Source organism: Buteo buteo, chromosome 1, assembly GCF_964188355.1.
Source record: "Buteo buteo chromosome 1, bButBut1.hap1.1, whole genome shotgun sequence".
Taxonomy (NCBI): domain Eukaryota; kingdom Metazoa; phylum Chordata; class Aves; order Accipitriformes; family Accipitridae; genus Buteo; species Buteo buteo.
The window spans coordinates 158,785-183,674 of NC_134171.1; the positions used below are offsets into that span (position 1 = coordinate 158,785).

At 60.7% G+C, this 24,890-nt stretch overlaps 2 protein-coding genes across 2 annotated transcripts in view; one reads left to right on the forward strand and one right to left on the reverse strand.

Moving 5' to 3' along the window:
• The window catches only part of LOC142033308 (dedicator of cytokinesis protein 2-like), a 106,373-nt gene that overhangs the window by 52,028 nt on the left and 29,455 nt on the right, over window positions 1-24,890 (reverse strand). Inside the window, exons 24-28 of the mRNA XM_075033237.1 lie at window positions 21,374-21,444; window positions 20,633-20,739; window positions 18,650-18,777; window positions 17,851-17,922; window positions 15,480-15,575 (exon numbers count right to left, since the gene is read on the reverse strand). Of these exons, the coding sequence (XP_074889338.1) occupies window positions 15,480-15,575; window positions 17,851-17,922; window positions 18,650-18,777; window positions 20,633-20,739; window positions 21,374-21,444 (474 nt within the window). The remainder of the gene's footprint in view (window positions 1-15,479; window positions 15,576-17,850; window positions 17,923-18,649; window positions 18,778-20,632; window positions 20,740-21,373; window positions 21,445-24,890) is intronic.
• On the forward strand, window positions 560-12,035 carry LOC142033391 (uncharacterized). The gene is made up of 3 exons (XM_075033358.1): window positions 560-2,094; window positions 6,693-6,767; window positions 11,837-12,035. The coding sequence occupies exons 1-3, from the start codon at window positions 560-562 to the stop codon at window positions 12,033-12,035; spliced, it is 1,809 nt and encodes a 602-aa protein (XP_074889459.1).

Genomic DNA, 24,890 nt, shown 5'->3' on the forward strand with positions numbered 1-24,890 from the left:
CAGCGCCGGAGATCAAAGCTTGTCTCTTCGCGTTTCGTGATGGCGGGGCTGGGAGGGAGCGCACAGAGGCGGGCAGAGGCCAGCGGCTCCTCGGGGCGGCGTGGCACGCAGGGCACGCTCCTGTCCTCGGGCGGCCACGGTGGCGGGGCCGGGGCTCACGCACCTCTCTCTGTCCCCGCAGGTCCGGGAGCCCAGGAGCCATGGGCAGGGACGGCCAGCACCCGGCACCCCTGGCAGCCCGCCGCGGGCGGCACTGAGCCGGGGCAGACGGCAGCGGGACCATGGGCTGCCGGCGGCGGCGGGGAGGCACGGCAGCGGGCAGGGCTGTCGGGGCGGCGTGCTGGGGGCCGTAGAGCCGGGCAGCGGGCAGCATGCCCGGCAGCCTCTCACCCGCCTCCCGCGCAGCATCCCTTCTCCGCGGCGGCGTGGGATGAGGCCGCCCGCTGCCCCGGGCAGCTCCGGGGACGGGTGCAGCCCAGGGCTCCGGCCGCCGGTGCTCGGCCCCCAGCGCCCCGCCGCAACGCCCCGCCACAGGGCGGCGGCCCCGGGGCCCTGAGCCATGGTCAGCCGGGAGCCCCTTCCCGGCCCGGCCCCCGCCGGCGAGGGCAGCCAGGAGAAAGCCATGACAGTGCGCTCGGTGCTGCTCAACCGCGACTCGCCCGACATCGAGAGCCGCCTCAAGCGCCGGCGCAACCGCACGCAGCAGGTCCGCTTCAAGGACCTGGTGGAGGGCGGCGTGGGGCGGGCGGCCAGCCCCCCCCTAGGGCCCACAGCCACCACCGGCCCCAACACCCCACGTGCCTCGCCGCCCCCCAGGGACGCCCCTGAGCCGGCGGCTCTCTGTGCCTCGCGGCGGAGCTGGCCCCAGGCCCAGCCGGGCTCGCTGACGCTGCCCATGCCCAGGAAGGCGTGCATGAGCACCGCTATCCAGACCTCCCCCAGCCTCCAGAAGCCCTTCCCGGCCTCCCAGCCCCGCAGCAAGAGCGTCTGCAACGTGGCCGGGGACGCCGTGCTGCCCGCCGCCGCGGGGAGCGCCCAGCGCCCTGGGCGGGCCGTGCCCACCGTTACCAGCTGGGCTGTGCCCCCGCGGGCGCCCGGCAGCCTCCCGGCGCACGATCACGCCACGGCCCTCGCCCAGCACGCTGCCGTGTGCCACGTGCCGCCGCCACCGCCCAGGGATCCCTGTCCCCCTCATCTGGGCGCGGCTGGATGCCCCGCTGCCCGCTGCACCTCCCCGGCGCAGAGCTGTGCCCCCGAGCCCTGCCCGCTGCCCTCTGCCTGCGCCCGGCTCCGCGGGAACCCCAGGGGCGGCCGCGGGAATGCCCCACGCCCGGCTTCCGTGCCCTGCGGTCAGCCCCGGCCGCCCGCCGAGCCACCGGGGCTTGGCCGCAGCGACTCGGAGCGGAGCCTGCCCCACGGGCGCCCACCGCCGCAGCCCTTGCCGCACCGCCAGCAGACCATCCCCGCCACGGACACCCACGGCCTCTGCCAGCCAGCTCAGGGCAACCCCCCGCGGGACCCCCCACCACCCCAGCACCAGCTCTGCGGCACGCCCTGGGGGGGGCCCTGCTGCACCTCGACAGCCCCCATCCCACCAGCGCCAGGCTGGCACGGCTCTGCCGCCACCGTGCCGGAGAAGACACCAGCTGCGCTTGGCCGTCCGGACCCCCGTGGCATCTGCAGCCGGCTACGCGACACCGAGCCTGGCCACGGCCGGGCAGGACCAGAGGGGCCCAGGGAGCCGCTGGCCCCAGCCCCGCAGGGCCCCGGCGTGGGGACGCAGCCGGCTGGCCGGGCACCAGAGGTCCCCCGGCACGGGCAGCCCTGCCTCACCGCCGAGCAGTCTGAGACGCTGCGCCACGTCCAGGACCTTCTGCAGCTGGTGGTGGCGGCCAAGGGGCCGGTGGGACCCCCGGCGGGGGACGAGGACGCCCGGACATCTCAGGGAGAGGGCCCCCGGAGGCCCGGGGAGCAGGGGGACCTGCAGTCCCAGCTGCAGTCCCTGGAAGGGGTGCTGGAGACCAGCCAACAAACCATCCGGGTGCTGCTGGACGTCATCCAGGACCTGGAGAAGAAGGAGGCCCAGCGGGACGGGTGAGCAGGTGGGGATGGAGGGGGCGGGCGGGGGGTGCCGATGTCCCTGCGGGAGCTGTGGATGGAGGACGGGGGGTGGAGGGGCCCTGCCAGAGATTTGGGTGCTGCCACCTCCCAGATGCATTTCCCTCTGAGAAATTCAGAGCTTCTGTCCACGCACACGCGGCACCGCGTCTTGGCGCGACATCTCACCCACCCGGTTTGTTCTGTGTGTGCCCGCGGTGCCCTCCCCATGCCCAGGGAAAGGGCGCAGGGGGTACAGGCCAGGGGGATGAGGGGAGCTGGGTCCCCTGCCCGGTCCTGGTGCGGCTGACGTGCCCATCGGTGACGGGAGCAGAGATCTGGGATGTCACATCCTGACTGCAGGCTCAGCCCAGCCATGGCGGATGCCCTGGGGACAACATCCCTGCCGTGCTTCGGGGAGAGCCTCCCTATTTCTCACGCCTGTTTTCAGCCCCATCCTTTGAGCTGGATGGCACAAAGTCGGTGTCCGGTGCCTCAGTGACTGACATGCCTGTGCCCCAGGGAGGTGCCCATGCACCCCCATCCTGCCCTGCCCAGCACAGGACCTGTGCCATAGGCAGTGGGGCAGGGCATCCCCTGGGCCAATTTTCCTTGGCCTCCCAGGCAGATTTGCCAAATGGAGCAAGGTGTTAGAGGTTAGTGTGTGATGGCCCGGAGCTGAGACCCTCCAAACTCATCTCACACGAGGGCCACCAACCTCCAAGGAGATGCAAGGAGCTGCTTGCCCCATGCTGGTCCTGGCACCCTCCTGTAAAACCTTCTAGGGCTTATTCCCCACACCCTGAGATGGCCAGCTCCCACCAGGGCAGTGCGATGATCCATTCATTAGTTAATTAATGCCTGTGTTGGCTGTAACTGAAGTGCAGGCAAAGCTGCCCTCGTGCTACCTTCCAGAGCAGTGCTGGTGGGAAGGGACTGATGGAGGTCTCTGGTCCAGTGCCCACTGAAGGTGAGTGCAGCCAGGACAGGCTGCTCAGGACCTTGCCCAGCGGCCGTTTAGTGTCCGAGAGGATGGAGATCCCCAACCTCTCGGGCCCCTGTCCTAGTGTTTGACCACCCTCAGGGCGAATATGTGCTCCCAGTCTTTAGTGCTCATGCAGCTCATGCCCTCTGCTCCTCGCGGGGAAAGAAGCAGTGAAGAGAAATATGCATGCAGCCTTTGCAGTACCGAGCAGTGGCCGCAGCTCAAGATATTCCCATTAAGCTCCTGCCGCGATTCCCCAGAGTCAGCCGTCATGGGGGCAGCAGCTTTGCCTGGGTGACCATGCTGGGAGCACTGGTGCCGGGGCAGAGGGACAGCCTGCGAGGCTCCGCGCTGAGCGGCATGGCTTGGCCCGTCCTGCCCTCAATGCCGTCTGTCAGTGAGGTGGCCCTGGGGACTGCGGTGGTATGGAGCATCCCCCGCACGGCTTACGGGCGGCATTTCAGGTACAGCCGTGCTGTGCTTCAGTTGTGTGGGGACAGCCCAGGGCACTGGGATGAGACAACTCGTTAGTTTGGCAGCTCATTAGTTTGGCCTCACAGGTGGAGAGGGGCCCAGGCTGCCAGGGACACTGAGCTTGATGTGTGTCGCGGCGGTATTGGTATGTCTGATTTGGCATGCGGTTTTCGGGAGGCAGGGTGGCACACAGGAGGAGATCAGGACCTGCCAGATGGGCAGCTCCTGGTAGTTCTGGCCCTGGTGCCTGTGCACGTGTTTAATTGTTTTATCTAAAACAAATGACTGCTAAATACCTCCTTCCAATTAGGGGCAATAGAGGCAGTGTGGATCCCACAGAGGCATTAGCAAGACCATGCGAGCCCATGCAGGCATTTAGGCTCCCTCCCTGGCCCAGACTGCCTGGCCGCGGGCACAGCCCGTGTGTGTCCATCCCAGCCGGGAGCTGCTGGCAGCCCTGGGGCGCTGGTTTCCACGGGCCCTTCCCTGCGCTCAGAGCACCCATTCACCCCCCGGCCACATGGCAGCTGCCTGTCCCAGTCGTCTTTGTGCATGCCCTGGCCGCTCCTGCCCTGGCGCAGCATGGGCGACCTCACTGCAGGGATGGAGAACGTGGTCCAGGGCTTGGCCCTGTTTGCCTAGAGAAGAAGCAGCACCAGCAGCTCAGCACACCCTGGCTCCCCAGGGAGTTCAGCACCCCGCCTGTGCTTCTACACCCCCCCAGCTTTTCCGAGCAAAGCACTGAAAAAGTGCTTCTTGTGGCCGGCACAGCAGTGCTGCTCCCGTCTCCGCAGACAGGGACCTGAGAGCAGTGCCAGGGGCTCTGGCCAGGGCCAGGGCTGGGGTTCACTTCTCCCGCAGTCGCTGCTGCTGGTGCTGGGCATCAGCGTGCAGCCCCGGCACAGCCCTCTCGCCTCTCGCCTGTCAGGATTGCAGGAGGGTCTGCTGCCCGCGGGGCTGTGCGGCTGCTCGGAGGGGAAAGGCCGGGGACACCCTCCAGGGTGCCCGCAGCCCTGCAGTCGTGCCGTGGCCGTGCCGAGCCTCGTCCCTGCAGGCTACAGCAGGGGCATGTGCAGAGCAGTGCCTGTTGAGAGGGCAGGTTTGCTCCCTCAGTCAGAACGGAGCTTGTCTGCTCAGGAAGCTGATTTAGCTTCACTGTGGGCAGCTTAATTAAGATCTCGGCTCCTTATACTGTTGCAGTCAAATGAGCAAACAAGATGCCCGGAGACATAAGGAATGGGATAGGAAATCACAGAAAAAATTATCCCAGTGTCTTTATGCTGAGGAACAGCGTGGCCTCATTTGTCACGGGTCAGCATCCTGCAGGCGCGTGGTGGCTCCGAGGCACCTGCCGTGCACCACAGCGGTGCCACCAGCCCCGATGCTGCTCGCTGTGTAACATGTCCTCACAGGGTCCAGGCATCTACCGCCAGCAACATCCCACACCAAATACCTATCCCAGGATTAGCTCTCATCCTGGTAGAATGGCACAGTTTATACAACGTTAGATACTCGTGCACACACACATATATATGTACTTCATATATATATAAAAGTTATAATGATCTAATTTATGTGCTAACAGTATAATCCCAATTGTAATATATAATTTGGTCCATTAAAAGACCTAGTTTCTGAGGGCTGAGAACAATCATGATCAAGGTCGAGTAATAGGAGGAAGATTTACACAGGAAAATGTGACTACTATGTGGGACATGGGGGTGTTTTCTCAGCTGTCCCCCAAGAAGCCACATCCTGCCGTGCCTAAGAGGGGCAACGGAGATGTGGAGATGGAGTCCGCAAGGGTAACCAAATGCATATCACAGGGCCCTTTTCTTACAGCTCTGAGAGCAACTGGAGTCAGGACACCAGTGGGGAGCACCCACCAGCAGTGCTGGGGTGCCGGGGGTCTGCAGGCAGCCCCACAGCGCAGCCCCAGCACAACCCCGGCACCCTGGGGGGTTGCGGGGGCTGCAAAGCCAAAGGCACACGAGCTCAGTTCAGAGAAGCTGCAGGCTGCTAAGCAAGGAGAGACATCGGTCAACCATTTCCCTGGGCAGGTGGTGGCTCTCCTGCCAGCAGCTGAAGCCAGGGCCGGCGGTGGTGCGTGGAGGCTGCCAAACTTAGGGGAGCACCGGGCTGGCACTGTGGCTAGGCAAGAGGTTCACTGCTGGTCCCTGGGACGCCGGGATGCTGCAGCCGGTGGACACCCTGTGCTTGCAGGGCAGCAAGAGCTGGGACGTGCTGCTGGCAGGCAGCGGGGACGCTGGGGACACGGGACACTCAGTCTGCATGGTGGGACCAAAGCACAGACCTGGTCCTGGGGAGCAGGCACCCCGGGGGGCTCCGGGCAGGAGGGCAGCAGGGCAGGCAGCCGGTGTTTGCCCAGCGGCACAGCACAGTGTGTGCTCCCTGCGCAGCATGCAGCTGGCCTGGGGATGCATCGGGGCTGGCGTTTAGCACCAGCAGGAGAAACATTCAGGGTGCAGACACCTTCTGTAGAGATCCGGGAGGAGGACTGCATTGGGGTTGAGCCGAGCTTTGGCACTCACCAGCTTATTTTGAGTCCTATGCACCTTCCCCGGAGCAGGATGCTTCTCTGGTACAAAAGCACCAAAAAGAGATAAATTCTGAGTTTGGCGTAGGCTGGTGATTAGTCTGGAGCATCTCTCTGCCCATCTGTCAGGGCACTGCTGTGTGCTGCCAGTGCCCCTGCATAGACCTCGCGCTGCCCACGGTCCCGCTCCCTCTATGGCACCATGCGTGCGGAGATGTGTGGTGACCTGGGATGGCCATGGGCATAAGGTACAGCTCTGGGATGGAGAAGAAAGGAGGTGGACCCAGTGTGAAGGATTTGAGGCTTCTGCCGTGCCTGTCAGAAATCTGTGGAGCTGAGAGGCACCGCACTTGGCCTGGCATTAAACAGCATCGCACAGGAGGACAGGAGCTGGATCCAAGGGAGGACAGGAGCTGGGATCCAGGGAGGAGAGGAGCTGGGACCCAGGGAGGAGAGTCACGGCTCCTGGCTGCTGGAGTATGAACTCCAGAGGCAGATGAGGGGCCTGGGGGCAGCTGAGGAGGCACAGGCAGACTGAGGCCAGCTCTCCAGGCTCACAGCACTTCTGCTCTGTTGCAGGCGACACTCGTACCGGACAGGGCAAGACATCGCCAACTGTGGGACCTGCCGGGACTGTGCCTGCATCATCTACAGGTAAGAGGCAGCTCTGGCACCCTGCACGTTCCTGACGGGGCCCCTGTGCCCCTCCGTCCCTCAGACTCAGAAGTGCAGGGGGGTTTGCAAGTCTTCACTCCTGGGGACCGTGCTGGGGGAGGGAGGGGACCTGCCCACCTGTGCTCCATCTCCTGTCCCTGTGCCAGGGTGGATGCTCAGGGCACCCCGAGCTGCAAGGGGTTGCAGGGTCTCATCGTGTCCAGGTCCGAGCTGTCGGGGGGACGTGGTGCTAACACAGTCACAGCTTTTCCTCTCCTGTCCGTCCTAGTGCAGGAGCTCTCTGTTCATAGTAGGAACGCCTCCAGCACCTTAGGACAGAGACAAACCCAGCTAGCTGTACAGGGCCAGCTGAGACCCCTGTGCCAGGTCCTGTCCCTGGTAGAGGCCATTGCAGGAAGCTCAAGGGAAAAGGTGACGGGTGCCACATGTGCAGCACCGTGTCCTTGTGCCTCGTCCTGCTCATCCATGTCCCAAGGGACCCGTCCCATGTGGGTGCGCAGAGGCTATCAACCCCACTGTCCCCGCAGCTGCCCCTGCTCCCAGGGCACCACATACAGACCACTCTTGGGTGTTGAGGAGCTCCAAGGACGGACTGCTCACAGGTGTCAGGCAGCCGCCTTCATTACAACCACCGAGGCTGCCTAAGCCCACTTCGGCACGAAGGCATTCTGCCACTGATCACAAGTTACAGGGGCGACAGCTCTCAGGGAGGAGAGGGCCAACGCTGCACAGCCTGCAGCACACCCTCATCTTGCACCAGCCCCGGGGGGCACCTCGCCTGCCAGCCCCTGCCAGGCTCCGGGTGAAGGCCAGAAGGTGCTGATTTACCAAAAAAAGGCCATTGCCAAGGCCCCTGCGCCTGCTGGGAGGCTCCCATAGGACTGGAGAGAAGGCGGCAGTGCCTGTCGTGCCAAAAAACAGTTCGGTGCAAAATGCATCCCCACCTCACAGCCTGGGGCTCCAGCAGGCAACCGTGCACCCAAGGGGGACAGAGGCGTGCTCATCGGCGGTTTGGACAGCACAGGGTAACCTGGGCGCCCAGGCAGAGCTGCGGCAGAGTTGGGGATGCATTTCTGTGCCTCGGCCGGACCCCGAGGACCGCTGCTGTCCAGGTTCTGCTGCAGCCAAGGCCAAGCAGAGGGGCCAGCCCCGGCCCAGGCAGCTGGGCTGCTGCACCAGGGCAGGCGGGACAGAGGCAGCAGGGACAGAGATGCCATTTGAGCCAGAGCCCGAGCCTGGGCTGCACTGAAGGCATGACAGTGCAGCTGCCTGACCCTGGACTGTTTCTGTCTTTGCTGGGTGACTCCTTCCTCTGCAAGGAGTCCTCAGACAGGGCTTATACAGGCTGCTCCCCACCAGTGGCATGGTCCAGCCGTGAGCTTGCAGCCTTCCCTCTCTCCTCACAGCTCTCTTTGTGGTCCTAAAGGCAGCGTCTCCCCCGGCAGGTTACACCGTGCTGAGGTATGGTCACACAGCTGCCCTGCCAGCCCCGTGCCAGGCAGGACACTGAAGCCACACCTGGGCACAGCTGGCAGCCAGCGTGCTGGGACCCCTCAGTGGCAGATTTGGAGGGGCGCAGGTGCTGGCATGGCATGGGTGCTCACTGTCCTTGGAGCGGGGCTCGGCTCACCTGGGCCAGCCCAGGAGACATTTGGGCACACCGGTGCCAGTTCTTCCCCTGGCCTGCTGCCAGGGCTGCTGGCATGGGTGCAGGCACCTCACCACTCTGCAGCCAGCTCCTGCCACGTGTCAAAAGACCAGAGCAGGGTCCTGGCCTGAATCTAGTCCCTTTATCTCTGTGGAGAGCAGCTTCTGCTCCCAGGAGTAGATGGGGTGGTTTTCATGAAGGACAGCTGACTGGCTGCAGCTGGAAGGAGAGTTGCTCTGGTTTGATGGCAGAGCATTTATCTTTTGTAACAGCAATATATCAGGGAAAGCCTCATTAGTGGCTGGTGGGTGGGCTTGCTCTGAGTCCAGGCTGCATCTCTTTGTCCCTATGCCAGCTTTGCACAGATGCTGCAGACGGACTGCCGGTCACACAGGGGACTCCTGCGTCTCGCTGGGGTCTGGGACTGCGGGGCCTTAGCTCTGCTTCCCCAGCATCAGCTTTGGGTCAGGGTGTGGAAGTCCTTACCTCCACTGCCCTCTCCTCAGAGCACATTTAGTCTGCGGACAAAGGCATCTCATTCCCTCCCTGGTGCAGGCAGCAACATGTCCCCATCAGCCCTGTGGGAATTGGGGAGTTGCAGTTTCGCCCGAGCCTTCTGCCTATCCAGGCATCCGTGGGTGTCCATTTGCCCCTCTGGCCATGCAGCCTGCCATCTCCCTCTGTGCATGTGCAGGTGGCTGGCCAGGCATGTTCTCTTTTTGCTATTAGTTAGGCTTACTCTTCTAGCGCTCGGAAGTGTAGGATGTGGAGCACAGAGCTGGTGCTGAGCAGTGCTCTGCGGTGCACATGGTGTGCACACAGGGCAGTTTAGCCACTGCCACTGTGCTTTTGTGAGTGCCTGTGTGTGGGACGGACGCACTCTCCTCCGGGCACCTCCGGGCTGGAGGTGCACAGCTCCGGCCCCCGCTGTGCACCAGCATCCCCGCACCCCTGTGCCGGCCGCCCTGCGCACCCACGCTGCTGCAGCAGTGCTGTATCTGTCTCTCTTGTTCTCCACTTATTTACACCACAAACTCCCCCACTGTAGCTCGTGGGGGACTTCAGTGCTAATTGGGTCTGACGAGCCTGTCTCCACACAGCATTGCGGTGGGGAGAGATGTCACATCTGGGGGAGGTGGCTCCCTGTAATTGCCACGCTCTCGCTGGGGACTCCCTCTGGGCTTCACTACCGTCCGCGTGATAAGAAGAGGCTGTGGTGGGACATGGGGTGGGTGGACTGGGTGCAGCACCCAGTGTAGAGTGCATTGGGCGCCAGGAGCCGGGGCAGCACTCCCAGCACCAGCCTCTGGGGATGGCCCACAGGGGGAACAGACCTGCCTGCCTGCATCCCATCCCAGGGCCATGCAGGAATGTGCCAGATGTGCACCCCTGTAGCGGCCCTGAGCCCTTCCACTGCATCTGTGCTGGAGAGCGGGGGTCCTTCCCCATGCTGCCCCCCCCTGCTACGGGACCGTCTGCCACAACTCGCCCTTTTTGCTAGAAATAGCTGGGGACAATCATTGTCCTCACAGGGAGAGGTGATGGGAGGTGAGAGGAAGCGTAAGCGTGCTGAGTGGGAGCTTGCAGGGCGCTCCCCGTGTGCGGGGCAGCCACGCCACGTGTGTGGTCCTAGGCACACACTGCAGCACCTCGTTAATCCGATGGGACGTGGCTGGTGTGAGGAGATCGGAGTGCTTTCCATGTGAGGAAGCATCACGGCGCATGGCAGCCAGCCGGGGTGCTGCGGGGACACCGGAGGGCTCCAGCACTTGGAGGAAACCTGAGGGTTGTGGTGGGAGGCACAGCACTTACGTACCCAGACCCAGGGCACCCTAATTCCTTGCATCACCAGTGGTGTGACAGGCAGCAGCACAGCCCTTACATGCTCGTGCCATCTCCTGATGCTGCAGCTGCCCTCAGGCCGTGGGGCCAGGCGCAGCGCTGGTGGCAGCAGTGGCAGGACAAGGCGCCCTGGCCCCAGGGACACACAGCCCCTTTTTGGGGGGAAAATGGCTAACCAGGGTCCCACAGACCCTGGGCTCACCCCCCTGCAGCAGCACTGGTCCCCAGCTAGGGTGGTTGGCCGGCTCCCCGCCAGTCATGGGCAAAGTCTTGGGAGTTGTTAGCTGAGCTGGGAGGGACCCTGCAGCTCTGGGGTGATGGACCAGCACCACCAGAAGCCGTGCCCTGCTCGGGAGAGCACGTCACGGTCCTGCGGCAAAGGAGCGGCAGCAAGGGAATCACGCTGCCATGGCTGGCAACTACAAGGTGCCTGGCATGTCCAGAACCTTCCTCTGTCCTCCACTCTGTGCTGGGAGCATGGCTGCCTTTGCCAAGGATGGCCAGCCCCTGCAGAAGTGCCGCTGGTCCCTAATGGGCATTCCCACTGATGGTGTGATCAGAGCAGAGGAGCCGCTGCACTCCGGAGCTGGGGAGGCTGCTGCAGGGAACACCAGTTACCCGGTGCCCGAGTGCCAGGAGCACAGTGTGCTGGGAACAACTCCCTGGCACTTCGGGAGGGCCCTCGCAGGAGATCAGCTCCCCAGGAGGGACTTGGCGTGTTTGTCCTTGTTTAGGGCAGGTGTTTAGGCCAAAGGGGCACTGCCGAGCAGGTGAAACAGGAAAAAGCAGTCAAGCCCAAGAGAAAGGCAGAGGCAGCACTAGGCTTTGAGGATGGATGAGAAAGAAGGTGCGGGGTGTGCAGCTGAGGGTGGCCCATCCCAAAAGAGCCCCTGCCACCAGGTCTGGGGCTGCTTCTTGGTCTGTCCCTCTGGAAGGAGAGATCCCTGGATGCTCCGGCACAGCAGGTTTAGCTGTGCGGTGCCATGTGCCCGGCTGCAGACTGCACTGCTACAGACAGGACAGCTGTTTTGGACGGATCTGGCCCCCACCCCACCACTTGCAGCCTCTGAGGATGAGGGTGGTGGGCTGGAGCTGTCTGAAGGTGCATGCCAGCAGGATGTCCCCTCACAGGAGTGCATGGTGACCCCGGGAAGTCTGCCCACCGGGAAGTGCCGGGAGCCCTGGAAAACGCTGCCAGAGAAACACCCAAAGGGCCACTCGGCACCGCAGGCTCCCAGCCAGCGGCTGCTCCTGCATGAGACCCCTGCCCTTCCCGCGGGCTCAGTCATCCCCTCCAGCCGTGGGACGAGAGCCACCAAAGCCAGGCTGGTCCCCTGACCACGCACGCCGTCCCCGTGCAGCAGCCTCAGGAGCGCAGCGGGTCTGAGCTCCCCAGGGACATGTCCTGGGGAGGTGCGGGGGGGTGCTGAGCTCCCCAGGGGCTTGTGGGGGGACCACAGGGGTGGAGGCGCGTGCCGGGGCGCAGAACTGTGGCAGGCGGGGGGCTGCAGCCGGCGATGCCCTCTAATGCCGTCCCCTTCGCTCCGCTCGCCCGCAGCGTGGAGCACGATTTCCGGCAGCAGGAGGGCCGCTTCCAGCAGGTGCTGAGCCATATCGAGGGCGACACGACACCAAGCTCCCCTGCGGCGGCGGTGGGGGCTGTCTTGCCGCCCAGGCAAGAACCGTCACCAGTGACGAAGCTGCCTGCAAAGCTGGACGCAAAGAAATCCAGGCGCAAATGCTTCTGGTTCCTGTGAGCCGGCGGTGCCCGGTGGACCAGGAGCACAGGGGCACTGTCCCAGCACTGACCCCCCTGCCCACATCTCCTTCTTTCTCTCCCTCCCTCTGATGGTAGGGTTTGGGTAGCACCAGCTTTTATATTTTTAACCGTTCAGTTTAATGTATCGAAGCCCCTGTGTAAATAAGGCAAGGGGAACAATGGCTGTATTTAATGAGAATTCAATAAATTCTACGGAGACGCTATTTTTGTTACATCCTCTCCCACCTGTGCACTTCTGTTCTGGGTGAGGATGAGGAGGGGGCGGCGGCTGTTCCCCTGCACAGGCTGCAGCGCTCGCCCAGCCCCAGGCGCCCACAGGTCCTCGGCGAGAGCAGCCTTGGGCTCTCCTCTGCCTCGGGGCTCCCCAAGGGCCGCCTGCAGCCCCAGTGCTGCCAGCCTGCCCTGGCTGAAATCAGTGCCCGTCCCCGCAGCCCACACCGTGGGCTGCTCACCCGTCCCCCTGGTTGCTGCCTGCAGGTTAACCAGGAGCACCGAGAATTTGTCCTGCACCCCTGGTCAGAGACGCTGGAAAATGGTCTATGTGGGACCCTGGCTGGGAGAGAGGAGACCTGTCCCCAAAAACCTCCCAGGTGGGAGGCCAGGCTGGGTGGGGGTCCCGGGGAGGGGGGGGAACATGGCTCTCCTTCCAGCAAGCATCTTCAACTGAGGCCGGGGGGCTGAGCCCCACACAGTCTGCCTGTACCTGGGGCTGCCAGGGCTAGAAATTCCCTCTCCCCTTCATGGCCATCTGGCAGGGCCTCCCTGGCTAATTACAGGGAGAAAGGAATTAGCAGCTTAAATATTCCAGCCTCTGCAAGGCTGCCCACGAGAGGAGAAATTCAGCATCAGTTTAATGAGGGTCCCAGATCAAAGCGGCCGGCGGCGGCAGTGGGCGGCGAGTGTACACCGAGCGCGGTGCAGTAAGTGCTCCCCACGCTCCTCCCCAGCCTGCTGGGACGCGCCGTGCCCTGACCACCCTCTGCTGCCGTGGAGCTGCGGGGCGAGTGCTTCCCAGATCCCGGGGCGATGCTGTGTGTGGCACGGGGGCTCTCAGCTCAGCATCTGCCGGTGGCAGGAGCAGTCACGGCTCTCCCAGCGGGGTCTCCTTAGAGAAGAGGACATTCCCCAGCCTCCTCCGGCAGGCACCTGGCACTCGGGGCCACAGCAAGTGGCTGTTGCAGCCACAGAGGTCCGGCAAGGGCGAGCAGAGGGTGAGAAGGTCTGGCCACAGCCTCTCCAGCTGGTGCCCACACCACGGTACCCCAAAGCAGGAGACTTGCACGTGCAGGAGCTGACATGGTGTTAAACCCCATCCCTCGTGCCAGGCACCCGCGTGGCACTCCCGAGGAGGGTCGGCAGTCCCGAGGGGCTCCCATGGTCCCAAGCGGCCCCGGCTGCTCGGCCGTGGGAGATGCTGCAGCGCGCAGTGCCGGCCCCGCTCGCCAGCGCCTGCCCGAGCCTCAGCCGCAGCCTCTCCTGCAGCAGCTTGTCCTTCCCCACTCACGAGCCGCATGGGATGGAGCCAAACTGTCCAGGCAGGGTCAGGGGAGGTCAGAGGCCTCTCAGTGCCCAAGTTCCCGGGACAATGAATCTGCAGCGCTCCTCCCTTCTTGCCCAGCAGCAACAGGGTGGACGGACGGACGGAGGCCACACATGCGCCTCTGGTCCCCTCAGACCTTTCTGGCAGCCAGAGCTGCTGAAGCAGCCCAGGCTGAGGGGCCTCAGATGCCAGGCTGAATGCAGGAGCAACATCATGGAAATCATAAACGACAGTGGGAAAGCTGCCAGACAGCGTTTCTGGAGCCCAGCAGGGCCAGCGCATGGGAAGGGGAGCAAGCGGTCGGAGTGAGGTGCAGCCAAAGGATCGCTCCCCTTCTCCTGCACTGTATATGGGGCCATGCTTCAGCACCCAGCATCCCTCCTCGCCTCTGTCACAGCCCGGCAGAGCACACCCAACAGCTCTTTTTGCTCTTGCTTCCTCTGGCACTGAATCACGCAGCCTGGGAACAAAGGCTAAAAGCAAGATGATACGAAATGCAACCCTGTACGCGTCTCCTGCCTGAGTCACACGTGAATCATACTCCAACGCTGAGAGCCCGCTGTGCCCGCCTGGCACAGCCCCGGCGGCAGAGCTTTCGGCAGCAGAGCCAGGGGCGCGTCTGGTGAAGTGGCACTGCCTGGCCACGAGGCCACTTGTGCCCGAACGCATGCCAGGGACTGCATCCACCATCAGCTTGGCTGGTAAAGCCACCCCAGAACAGCAGAGCCGCTGTTGGGAAATGTCACCACGGGGCTGCACCTTCAGGGCTGTGCCAGCCAAGCGGAGAGGGGAGGGCAGGCTGAGCCGGGAGCCAGAGGGGAGACCTTGTGCCTCCGCTGTCCCTTGGGGGTATGAGAAGGGGTCACTGGGCAGGGAGCAGCAACGCTGGTGCCTCAGCGCATCAGCGGGAGCAATCCCAGCATCCAGGATGCTCGCAGACCAGGGCAGCCTCATCTGCCGAAAAGTGTGGGCAGGTCCAGTGAGGATAAAGTTATTGCCTTGGTTTAGTTAGGTTTTTATTAATGAGAACAAAGAACAGGATGGCAAACCTGCAGGCTTATGCCATGAAGGCTCAAGCAAAGGGCCAAGCTGCCGCTCCGGATGCCCACACCTTCCCAGGCATGGCATGCAGCATGGCATAGCACGGCGCTTCCCTGCAGCATGGCACTTCCCTGCCACTGCATAGCCCCACCACTCGCTCTGGGGTTCCAGAACACGGTCAGACCCAGCTCCTCGCCCACCCTTGTGACCCAGAGCAGCTTGTCAGGCCCACTCCTCACTGCCCGGCCGAGCACATTGGGTCTGCCGCCACATCCACATCAGAGTGCCCATGAACCCACGCTGGCCACAGCTCTGTTTGCCCCTCCTTCATGATTAGATCATTGCACCCAGTGCAGCTGCTTTGCATGAAGCTTCGGCCAAGCAGTGCTCTGACCTGCCTACTCCCCCCATAAAAGCTGGGTGTCCCAGCACATTCGTCCCACATGTTCTTGGCATGTAAAATTGTGACGGTTCACCGGGTCCAGTGACTTGTTTTCTGGAGAATACAGCCCAAACCCCTCAACTGCTTGCAAAATGGAATTCCTGCATCACAAACACGCTGCCTGCTCCTCCCAATGCACCCTCTGTTCCAGACCTGCTCCTGGCACGGCTCCCCTTCCCTTTTGGACTTCCTCATGCATCCTGCTGCGTTAAATACCTGCACATCCAGCCCCAGCCAGCTGGTACCAGGCTGCAGTGCCAACTGAGGAGCAGTGCACCCGGTCCCAGACCCCTAAATCAGCGACGCCTCTTGCATCTCCCGTGTCGCCCAAAAGCAGCCGTGGGAAGTGGTACGGCCGCGACACCCACGCAGCGCGCAGTGGCAGCGGTGGTACTCACCCGCAGGCTATTCTCCCGGTCCAGGACGATCACCCTCCGATTGACGGTGTGCAGCAGCCGCTCCAGGATCAGCTGGATGTGCTTCTTCACCTTCACCTGCAAGGTAAGAGGTGTCACGGCCATGCTTGAGCACCTGGCGCTGCCTGCCATGGCGCTGGGAGGGAGGCACAGGTGACAGCACCATCACCGCAGCTGACAGGAATCACCCCGGCAGCACAGAGCTGGCGCGTGGTCCCCAGCCCTGTGGGGTCCTGGCGCTGGCAGGCTGGGCTGGGGGCACACCAACTCCCAGGCCACATGTGGTCAGCACCACTGCAATTACTGCAGCTCACCAAAAAATGCAGGCAAGGAGGTTGCAAAGTGTTGGCAGTTATTCCTGGCAGAGGGCACGGAGCTGGGACTGAGGGCACAAGTTTCCTCAGCGCTCTGTAGGGCCCCGTGCAGCAGGGAGGAAGAAGCTCTGCTCCAGACCGTGGCTGTTGGATGAGCCCCAACACCTCTCCAGCTCCAACCGTGGCTGTTGGACAAGCCCCGTGCCTGGGATCCTCAGCCATGGGACCAGAGAGCTTTGGTCTGTGGCGGTGGTCAGGCAGGATCACACTGCCAGAAGGGACAGGCTTCTGGCACCTTGGGAGATGGGAAATCACAAGCTGACTCTAAAGATTCATGACTTATATGGAATACTGAAATAAAAGTCTTGTCCACTCCAGCACAGCAAGTACTGCTTGTTCAATCACCACGCAGGGGGCTGGCAGCATCAGGGTGACCAGCTGGAGCTGGAACGAGGTGATGCACTCCAGTGTAAATATGGGGTTTGGGGTCTCTGTACAGCTCGGCCGCGTACACCTCCCTGGCAAAGCTGGCCACTCAGCTGGGGATGGCTGCGTCCACACTAGGCAGGCAAAGGTGGGTTTCAGCTCACACGGGGTTGAAACAAGAGCAATGTCCTCACCCCTGAGCATCCAGACCATCCTCTCCTTAAAGGCTATTTTAGGTTTTAGAGTTAAAGCCAAAACACGACATTTCAACCACAATTTCCAAGCTTTCCCTTCCACTGCCTGGGCTTCCCAGTGCCATGGGAATTAAAAAGCCATGCTCACAGAGCCACCTCACCCATCCAGGACATGGTGGCACGTGTCTAATTCAGCTTTCACAGCGCCGGTTGCTGTGCTGTAGGTGTGATGTCTGGATTTCCCAAGGGGTCCCAGAAAGGGACCCCAAAGCACAGACCAGCCTAGAAAGGACAGAAACAGAGGAAGTACCCTGCAGAGCCAGAGCACAGATCCCTGCGCTTTCCCAAAATGTTGCAGGAACAGCCACCACCAGCAGCTGCCACACAACTTCCAGCCACTCGGCCCCACTGTGGGTGGACTGGGGCTTGCACAGAGAGATGGTGATGGGCTCACTGGTTGCCCAGGGACATGGCCCAGTGCTAGCTGCAGAACTGCAGGGCAGCACCCAGGCAACACGGGGAAAGGGGAACGGCTACCAACGTATGGACATGCCACCAGCGCAGTCATGTGAGGATTGTGCTTGTGCCTGTGACTTTCATGTGCTCAGCCCAAACACCTGCAATGCCAAAAGAGGAGCCTACAAGGAGAGCCGTGACTGCAGGTCCCGCTGCCACGGCCATCAGCAGTCACCAGTTGTGCTGTCTTTGTACACTGCTTCCAGTGTTGCAAGCCCACGCTTTATCCTTCCTGCACTCTAACAAAAGCGATCCTTCACCCCTGCATCTGCTCTGCCAGACCTTCTCCAGCAGTACGGCCGTGCCTGCGTGACCTGAGCAGTCCTAAGTGCTCCAGGGCTTGGGGAGCAGTGACTCTGGCAGGGCCAAGCAGTGCCACCGGCACACTGGCAGGGCGGCGACCCAGCGTGAGCCAGCTTTGGAGTGCCGGCACACCTTGCACGTGCCTCGCCTGCTGCGCTGGGAATGCCGCCAGGCCACCCCGCAGCCCCGGTGCCCCCCAAGAGCCGTGAGACCTCGCTCGCTCCTTGCCCGAGCGAGGAGAGAGAACGTCCCGGGCTCACCTGCGGGTGCACAACAAAGCACCGAGGCCGCGGGGAGCCAGGGTGAAGGTCTGGGCACAGGCATCCCCCACCCCAGGGAGGGACACGGGGCACTGGGGGCTCACAGCAAGCCTCAAGCCACGCAGACCTGCACCCTCCCAGCCCTGCAAGGCACCTCTCAGGCATGACCCCATCACTGCAGCATCCCAGCCAGTAGCCCAGCTCCGTGCATTGACTCCAGGTGACTGTACAGGGTTTGTCACCATAGTGAGATGCAGATAAGCCCTTCCCAAATGCACAGGGGCACCTGGCTCCTTCACACCATCCGCCGAGTGCCAAAGCCCAACAGAGAGGGACTCACCAACTCCGCATCCCCACAGTCCTTGCGCCGTCCCTTGCCTGCGCTGTGCTGCGCTTGCAGCTCCTCCGCTCTCTGCAACAAACAGCACCCCGGGAAGTCGGGCTGATGCCCAGCAAGGACAGCCCCGTCCCACTGGAGGCACCCACAGCAGGACCATGCCTAGCTGGACACTCAGCCCCGAGTTGCAGCTGGACTGGTGCATTACTGGGATTTCTTGCTTTGGCTCCTCACACCAGCAGGCAGGCTCCTGCGGGCAGTGCAGGGAGAAGGGGGCACATGGGGCTCCCCGCTGCCTGCGCATGGTCAACTCTCTGCTGAGGGGTTCTGGGCTGGACCCCCCCCATGCCATGGGGCTCTGGCTCACATTTAGGGCCATCACTGCTAATTTTGGAGTGCAACACTGCCCAGGGGCCAGCACGCAAATCTCCCCTGCCCTCGCCTTCCTCCTGCGTCTGCAGAGCAGGGACAGCGAGAGGCACAGCCAGTGACGGACCCCCTCACCCTCGGGTCGGTGCTGCCTCTTGGCTTAGAGGCCTCTTCCTCACTTATGGGGACTGACGGGAACTTGCCAGAGACCAGCTGAAGTGGAAATCAAAAGGTTTTTACCCTCACCTTGGGCAGATTCCCACTGGGATAGTGGGCACCAATGGCCCCCTTTGACTTTGGGTTACCACAATCAGTCTCAACCATATCGTGGCCAGTAATTTGTGCTTAACCACACTCAAACAGGTTTAGTCAGGTCACTTCCAAGGTGACTACTGGAGAGGGAAAAGGAGGCAGCAGAGAAGACGGGATTTACCTTCTGGGCCTTGTACAGCACCTCCAGGATGTTGCTGAGCAGCTCAATGCAGGCATCTTCCTCCTCCCCCTTCTCGATCAGCTCCTGCAGGATGGGCACCGCCGTCTGCAGCAGCAGCTCCCGGCACTCTGTTGGGGCAGACAGACAGGGAGGCACAGGGCTGGCGGGTGCCGGCACCACCCCAGCGCCCGAGAGGACCGGGCAGGAAAGAGACCAACAAGATGGACGGGACCAGCACGATGCCTGGTCTAGGCTGTGACCCACACGCACTGAGCTGCCAACCGCCTCCTCGGATGGACAGGGCTTTTGGAAAAACATTACATCCTGGTGGAAAGGCTCCAAGACAGAGACTTCATTGCACCCTGCTATGCAGCTACTTATCCTCTCCGCTAAAATAAAGTAAAATAAAATAGAAAAGCCTCATCTGAACCTTTCTTGCTTCAGCTTCCACTAATGGACTTTGCTCTGCTTCACTGTTCTGTTAAAGGTGCTTCAGACTTAACAGATGGAGACTTTTTAAACTGGACACCATCTAGATAAACTAGAGTCTCTAGTGCTGAATATATGAAAACCCTGCTGCTCTTCCTATTGCATACTACTCTGCTCGTCTGGCCAGGGCTGGTATTTGTGACACCATGCTGCACTGATGGCTCCCCGTTGCTGGTTATCACTACAATGGCACCATGAAAGGGGGACTGAAGGGAAGGAACATGGGGGAAAACATTTCTTCATTGTTTTCTTCCTGGCACAACTGTCTGCTTGTTGTGGGGTATAGAGGAGCGGTGTTGTCCTGGCTCCCAGGGGACACAGGGATGCAGGGAAGGATGTGGGGACCACTCATGGGATCATGGTGGCTCAGAGCAGAGCTGGAGCATGCAGCAGGAGGTGACCTCAATGACCAAATTAGACATGGTCCTGTTGCCATCTATCAAAGTCTCCACAAGCAGAGACACAAAACGGTTCCTGCTGCCCACAGCTGAGCGGCTCCCCTGCTCCCCTGAGCCTCCCTGCTGTGGCTGAAACCCAGGGCCTCCCGTCTAGCCCCTCAAAGCAGCCCACTCCCCTTCTCTTTGACAATGCCATGTGGATATTTGGAAGCTCATCGTGTCTCCCCCGTGCCCTTTCCTGCCCCAAGCTCTCAGTCATTTCTTCCTTGCCCTGTCTTCTAAGCTGTTTCTCTCACTGCTTGCTTCTGGACTCTCTCCAGTTTAGACACAAGTTTCTCGTGCCACCCAAAACCACACCTGGAAGTAAGTCCAGCCGAGGCCTCGGCAATGCTGAGCAGGGTGCTCACATGTCCAAGGGATGCTCCCCCTGTGAGGGCTGCATCGCCGAGCCCCTCTGCTCCCCTGGCCCCAAACCCCTCCTGCAGCACTGCTGCTGCCCTGTGCTCCGACCCCTGCGTGCTCAGTGATTGCTTTCACATGACTGGTTTTAATTTAAATACAATCTATATCTTTCAAAACCTTTTCTCCAACTTGTTGAGATTATTTTAAATCCTGAGTCTGTCCTCCAGCATGCCTCCAGTCACTTCTGCCTTGCAGGGCAAAATTCACCAAGTCTACTCTTTTTTCCATCACCTAGATTACTCCTAAGAATACCAAACAGCATCAGAGTCACAGCAGGCCTGGGGAATCCTACTCAGTACACCCTTCCAGTCTGACAGCAAGCCCCCGACACCCCCTTCCCAAACCCAACTGCTAAACCATCGTCACGCTGACTGCGTATTGCTTCAGCTAAACCGTATTTCCCTCTGCAGCCTGGCAGCATTTCAGGCAGCAGGAGAGTTCACTCCAACAGCACCAGCTGCACCCTGGCAAGGGCTGGGCAACGCATGGTTCCAGCACAGGCTCGAGGGAATTGCCTCCTTCTGCAGAGCCACCCTGTCTCGGGGCAGAGGAGGGGTCCCTGAGGCAGGGACACGTCCCCGTCCTGTGCCATGGCCCTCCCAGGAGAGCTCAGACCCCCGGTGCCCCTTCTCACCATAGGACTGGAAGATCTTGCTGTTGACGATGTTGGTCAGGGACTGCAGCTTCTGTTTCAGCAGGCGCTGGGGCGGCAGGTTCCCAATGAAGTCCCGCAGCAAGGCCCTGCGGTCCAGGCGGGAGGATTTAAGGAGTGTTAAATGCAGGGCTTGCAAGAGCCCCGCTTGTTTTGCAGTCCCAAGCACCTGCAGCCCCTCTCCTTCTGCAGAAGACAAATGCAGCAGCGGGGGGTCGGGTGCCGATTGCCCCCATGTTTCAGTCAGGATGGGGCTGCTGGGCAGGGGGGGAGCCGCTTGATGCGGGCAGAGCTGTGCAGGGAGGTGCAGGGCAGGATGGTCCCATCACACAAAGCCGCAAGGCAGCCCGTGCCCACCGCAGACAGCCGTGCAGAGACACCCGCAGTAAAAACCTTGCCTGAACTCATGAAATGGACCCAGCTGGGACTGAGGGTTTCCAGCCTCAGCCTCCGCCTGAAGCACAGGCTACTGCTAAAATTGAGCAAAACCCTCCCCTGGCTTTGCACTAGGAAGGGGGTAAGGAGGCAATTCCCAGGCATCAGGAAATCCAGACCCCTCTGCCTGCCCTCACCCTCAGTTCAACAGCATCAGCCAGCATTCCTGCCGGCAGCTCCAGGATGGGGGGGTCGCCGCAGGATGGGAGCGGGGGCAAAGGTAGCTGTGGCAGGCACCTAGCATGCCACAGAGCAGGGCTGGGGATGATGGGGGCGATAGGACCCTACCCCAGCACAGAGGAGTCGAAGATCCCAAACACGTCCTCGAGGATGGAAGGCAGGTACTTCAGGGCTGCTCCCTGCAAAGAGATGAGAGACCTGCCTGCACTGTCCCTGCTTTGCTACATGGCCAGGACAGACAGACGGACAGATGCCGTGCGGGCAGGAAGGTGGCCCCTGGCCTCTCCTGCCTCCCCCCAATGTTGTGGGTGCTGAGCCACTACCATCTTCATTCAGCCCCCCTCTCATTAAAGCAGCACTGTGCTCAGCCTGTCCCGCAGCACCAGCCCATCACCCTTGCCATCCCTTGGGAAAGGGCAACCAGCCGGGAGCAGCTTCCTCTCGCCAAGCCACCAGTGTCCACAAGACACCCAGAACCGCTACGGTCACGTACCTCTAATGTTGTCAATAACTGTCTCTAGCTTTTACTTTGAAACCACATGAACTCCTACAACATGATACCAGGTATGTAGGACCTGGCTTGCGCTGTGTGTAAAACCCCCCAGCACTGCTCACGGCCGCAGTCGCTGCTGCCGCAGCCGAGGCTGCCAGAGGAACGGGGCTGCCCCGCACCCAGCCTGGCTCCGCGCCCTCGCTGGAAGGCTGCGAAGGTGGGGCACACAGGGCTATTTGTTTTTTTGGAACAGCAAACACACTGACCACAAATTGTTCTGCATTAAAATCTGTTTCGCTATGTCTATGATGTGACTTAGTAGCACAAACGACTCACTGAGTTCTGCTTATCTCTAGCTTTGCCAGGATAGCTGGTCCTTCAGGCTTCCCCGGGCTTCAAGCTGTGCTGACAGCAGCACTGGGGACCCTCCAGCCTCCGGGTGCAGCCAGGTGCCAGAGGTGGTCTCCACACACTTCTGCACTTCAACATCATTTTCAGGAGGTTCGGTGCCTGCAGATCCACACGGGGCTGACTGCAACACGATTCAGCTCCGGGAATTTTTACCCAGTGGTTTCAGCATCAAGTCTGTCATCTCCCTCTGAGTTGCAGCAGGAGTTTTAGAAACCGGTGCCTACTGCAAATTTGCCTAGTTTTAAAAAGTGCCTGGACAAGTTCACCTTGGACACATCCCTCGGAGCACAGCAAATACAGAGATTATGGGCACAGGCTGGGCAGGTCGCTGGAGGGGTTTGCCCTGGGAGCACCCAGCAGCAGGACCGAAACCTCTGCTCGGCTCTGACCCCTTGCTGGGCAGAGTCAGGGCAGCAATGGGCAGGGCAGATCCTCGGCCTGAGCTGGGACAGCTCCGTGAACACCTCCAGATCAGATTAAAAACTCCAGAGGCCCTGCCAGCCCAGAGCCGGCTCCAGCAGCAGCAGTCGCCCATCCTGCTGCCTGGCACCACGTTCCCAGTGAGCTTGGTGAGCTCCAGTGCCCTTTGCTGGACTGGGCTCTGCCTTTGCCTGCAGCACTAAGCGATGCTCCAGCAACATCTTCTCCCTCTGGGTTTGCAAAGACTGTGATTGAGTTCTCCACTACCCTCTTCTAGCTGACTGAAACAGTGTTAACCTCCATCAAACACACCAGACTGAGTCATTTCTGCAGCTCTTGCAAACCCTTCTCTGATACTTAGATACCTGTTGCACTGAGGGCAGCAAGACCAGGCGCATCATCCACCAGCACCCTCGTTTGCATCATGTGCCCCTCCAGATGCTTCCATTTAATGCCTCTTTGCATATAAATCCAGGGATTAACTTACTTCTTTGCAATGCGACCACACTCAGAGTTGCCTTCGGCCACTCTCTGCTGGCAGGTCCCAGCTCTGCTCCCAGCTGCTGCTCTGCAGCCCCGTCCCCTGCCCTGACACCTCTCTGCCTACACAGCCTGGGCGCAGAGCAGCAGCTTCCCCGTTATCCAGCACCGCCGCTGCCGCCTGTGCCCCCTGCACCGGCCACGGCCGCTTCTGGCAAATCGGCAAACACGCAAAGATGTCTGAGCCGAGAGCCGATTCCCCTGGGACCCAAAAGAAATGCCCATCCCAGCACGACAGTTATCCATTTGTAATGACTTTTTTTAGAACTAAGATATATATTAAGGAGATTAAAAGTAGTTATTTTAATAAACTTACACAATGCTAATTTTAAATCAGAATGCTGTATCAAGTCAAACAGTTGTTAGTCTCGCCTATTATGTCAGCTATCTTAGTCGGTCACATTTGTAACTTCAAAAAAGTAACAGATAAATTTGATTTTTTTTTTTATTAAACTCCACGCTTAGTAAAGCTGGACTGATTAACATAAATTATACTGCCACTCTTTAACTCTGAATTGATTGCATCCTCTCCATGACTGAGCTGGGATCAATGGTCAGCCTCTTTGGTCTGTAGTTAGCAAGGTCATCTGATTCATTTTTTGAAAAATGAGCTAATACAGAATTTTTGCCATTCCTCAAGGATCTTTCCAGTGTTACGAGACTTCTTAAACATTGGCATCTATGTCTCAGAAACGCTTTCCTCCAGAAACTGGTTCTGGCTTTTATTGTAACTGCCGAGGTAACTGCCTGGCCTTGCAGAACTGAAAATGTCTTTGTTTCAGCACTGAGGATGAGCCCTCTCTTACTGATTTTGGTGGCAGAGTGTCCTGCAGAAACCCACCCACGTGGCAGCGGCCACAGGGGAAGAGTCAGAGCAACCTCAGCAAAGCTCCAACCATGGACACTCATGAGCACCCACCCCCTCAGGAAAACACAGCCCCTGACCCAGGCTATGAAGTGCAAAGCAAACCCAAATACTCCAAGGGGCCGCAGCAGGCTGGGGCCATCTCCTCCGCTCCACCCTGCTGAGGTGCAGGTAAGGCTGGACCTAAACCAAGGAAAGATGGAGGGGAGCAGGTTGTCCTCAAGGCATGAACAATGGGAAACAGGCAGCCACCAGGAGTAGTGGCATGCCATAGCTGCATGCCTGCGCGGGCTGTCTGCAGGCATGGGACCCAGTTTGGGTCCCCTGAAGCTCCCAGCTGTGCTGGCAGCAGCATGATGCTCTGCTCTGCCTTGCTCAGCGCCTTGGCAGCTGGCACGAGCCCTAAGTTTGCTTAAGTCTGCACACCCATCTCACCTCAAAACTCAACTTCTTTGCATGCAGAGAAAACCAGGGCTCCAGGAGGGAAGCAGTGGGATGAGTGAAGCTCTTCCCAAGGGCCCTCTGGCTATGGCAGGGAGCAGTTGCAGCAGAAGCTCTATCTCCTGGCTGGAGATGTGCAAAGCAGCTGCATGCAGGGAGCAGGTAGCCTTCCATCTCCTTTGCATCAGCGGCACCATCCAGGTCACAGTGTTTATTGGGGATGCTGGAGGTGTTTGGCCGAAGAGCTGCTCCTGTTCTCTGGCTAGGACCACACTTTGGATTTGGCCCTGGCCCCCAGCCTCTCTGACACCAGTAAGCAGAGCCAAAAGAGACTTAGCCTCCTCTCCACGGCTCTGAGTAGTCAAAATAGTACAAAACCCCCCAGCCTGAAGTAGTCCAACAGAGGACTGGTGCTCTCCACAAGAGAGGTGGCCTTTGCAGGAGTGCTGCAGCTA

Excerpts from the sequence above, each read along its gene's own strand:
- LOC142033391 (XM_075033358.1), top strand. The coding sequence starts at position 560 with ATGGTCAGCCGGGAGCCCCTTCCCGGCCCGGCCCCCGCCGGCGAGGGC. Across the intron at positions 2,095-6,692 it reads AAGGAGGCCCAGCGGGACGG|GCGACACTCGTACCGGACAG; the intron begins GTGAGCAGGTGG and ends GCTCTGTTGCAG. Across the intron at positions 6,768-11,836 it reads TGTGCCTGCATCATCTACAG|CGTGGAGCACGATTTCCGGC; the intron begins GTAAGAGGCAGC and ends GCTCGCCCGCAG.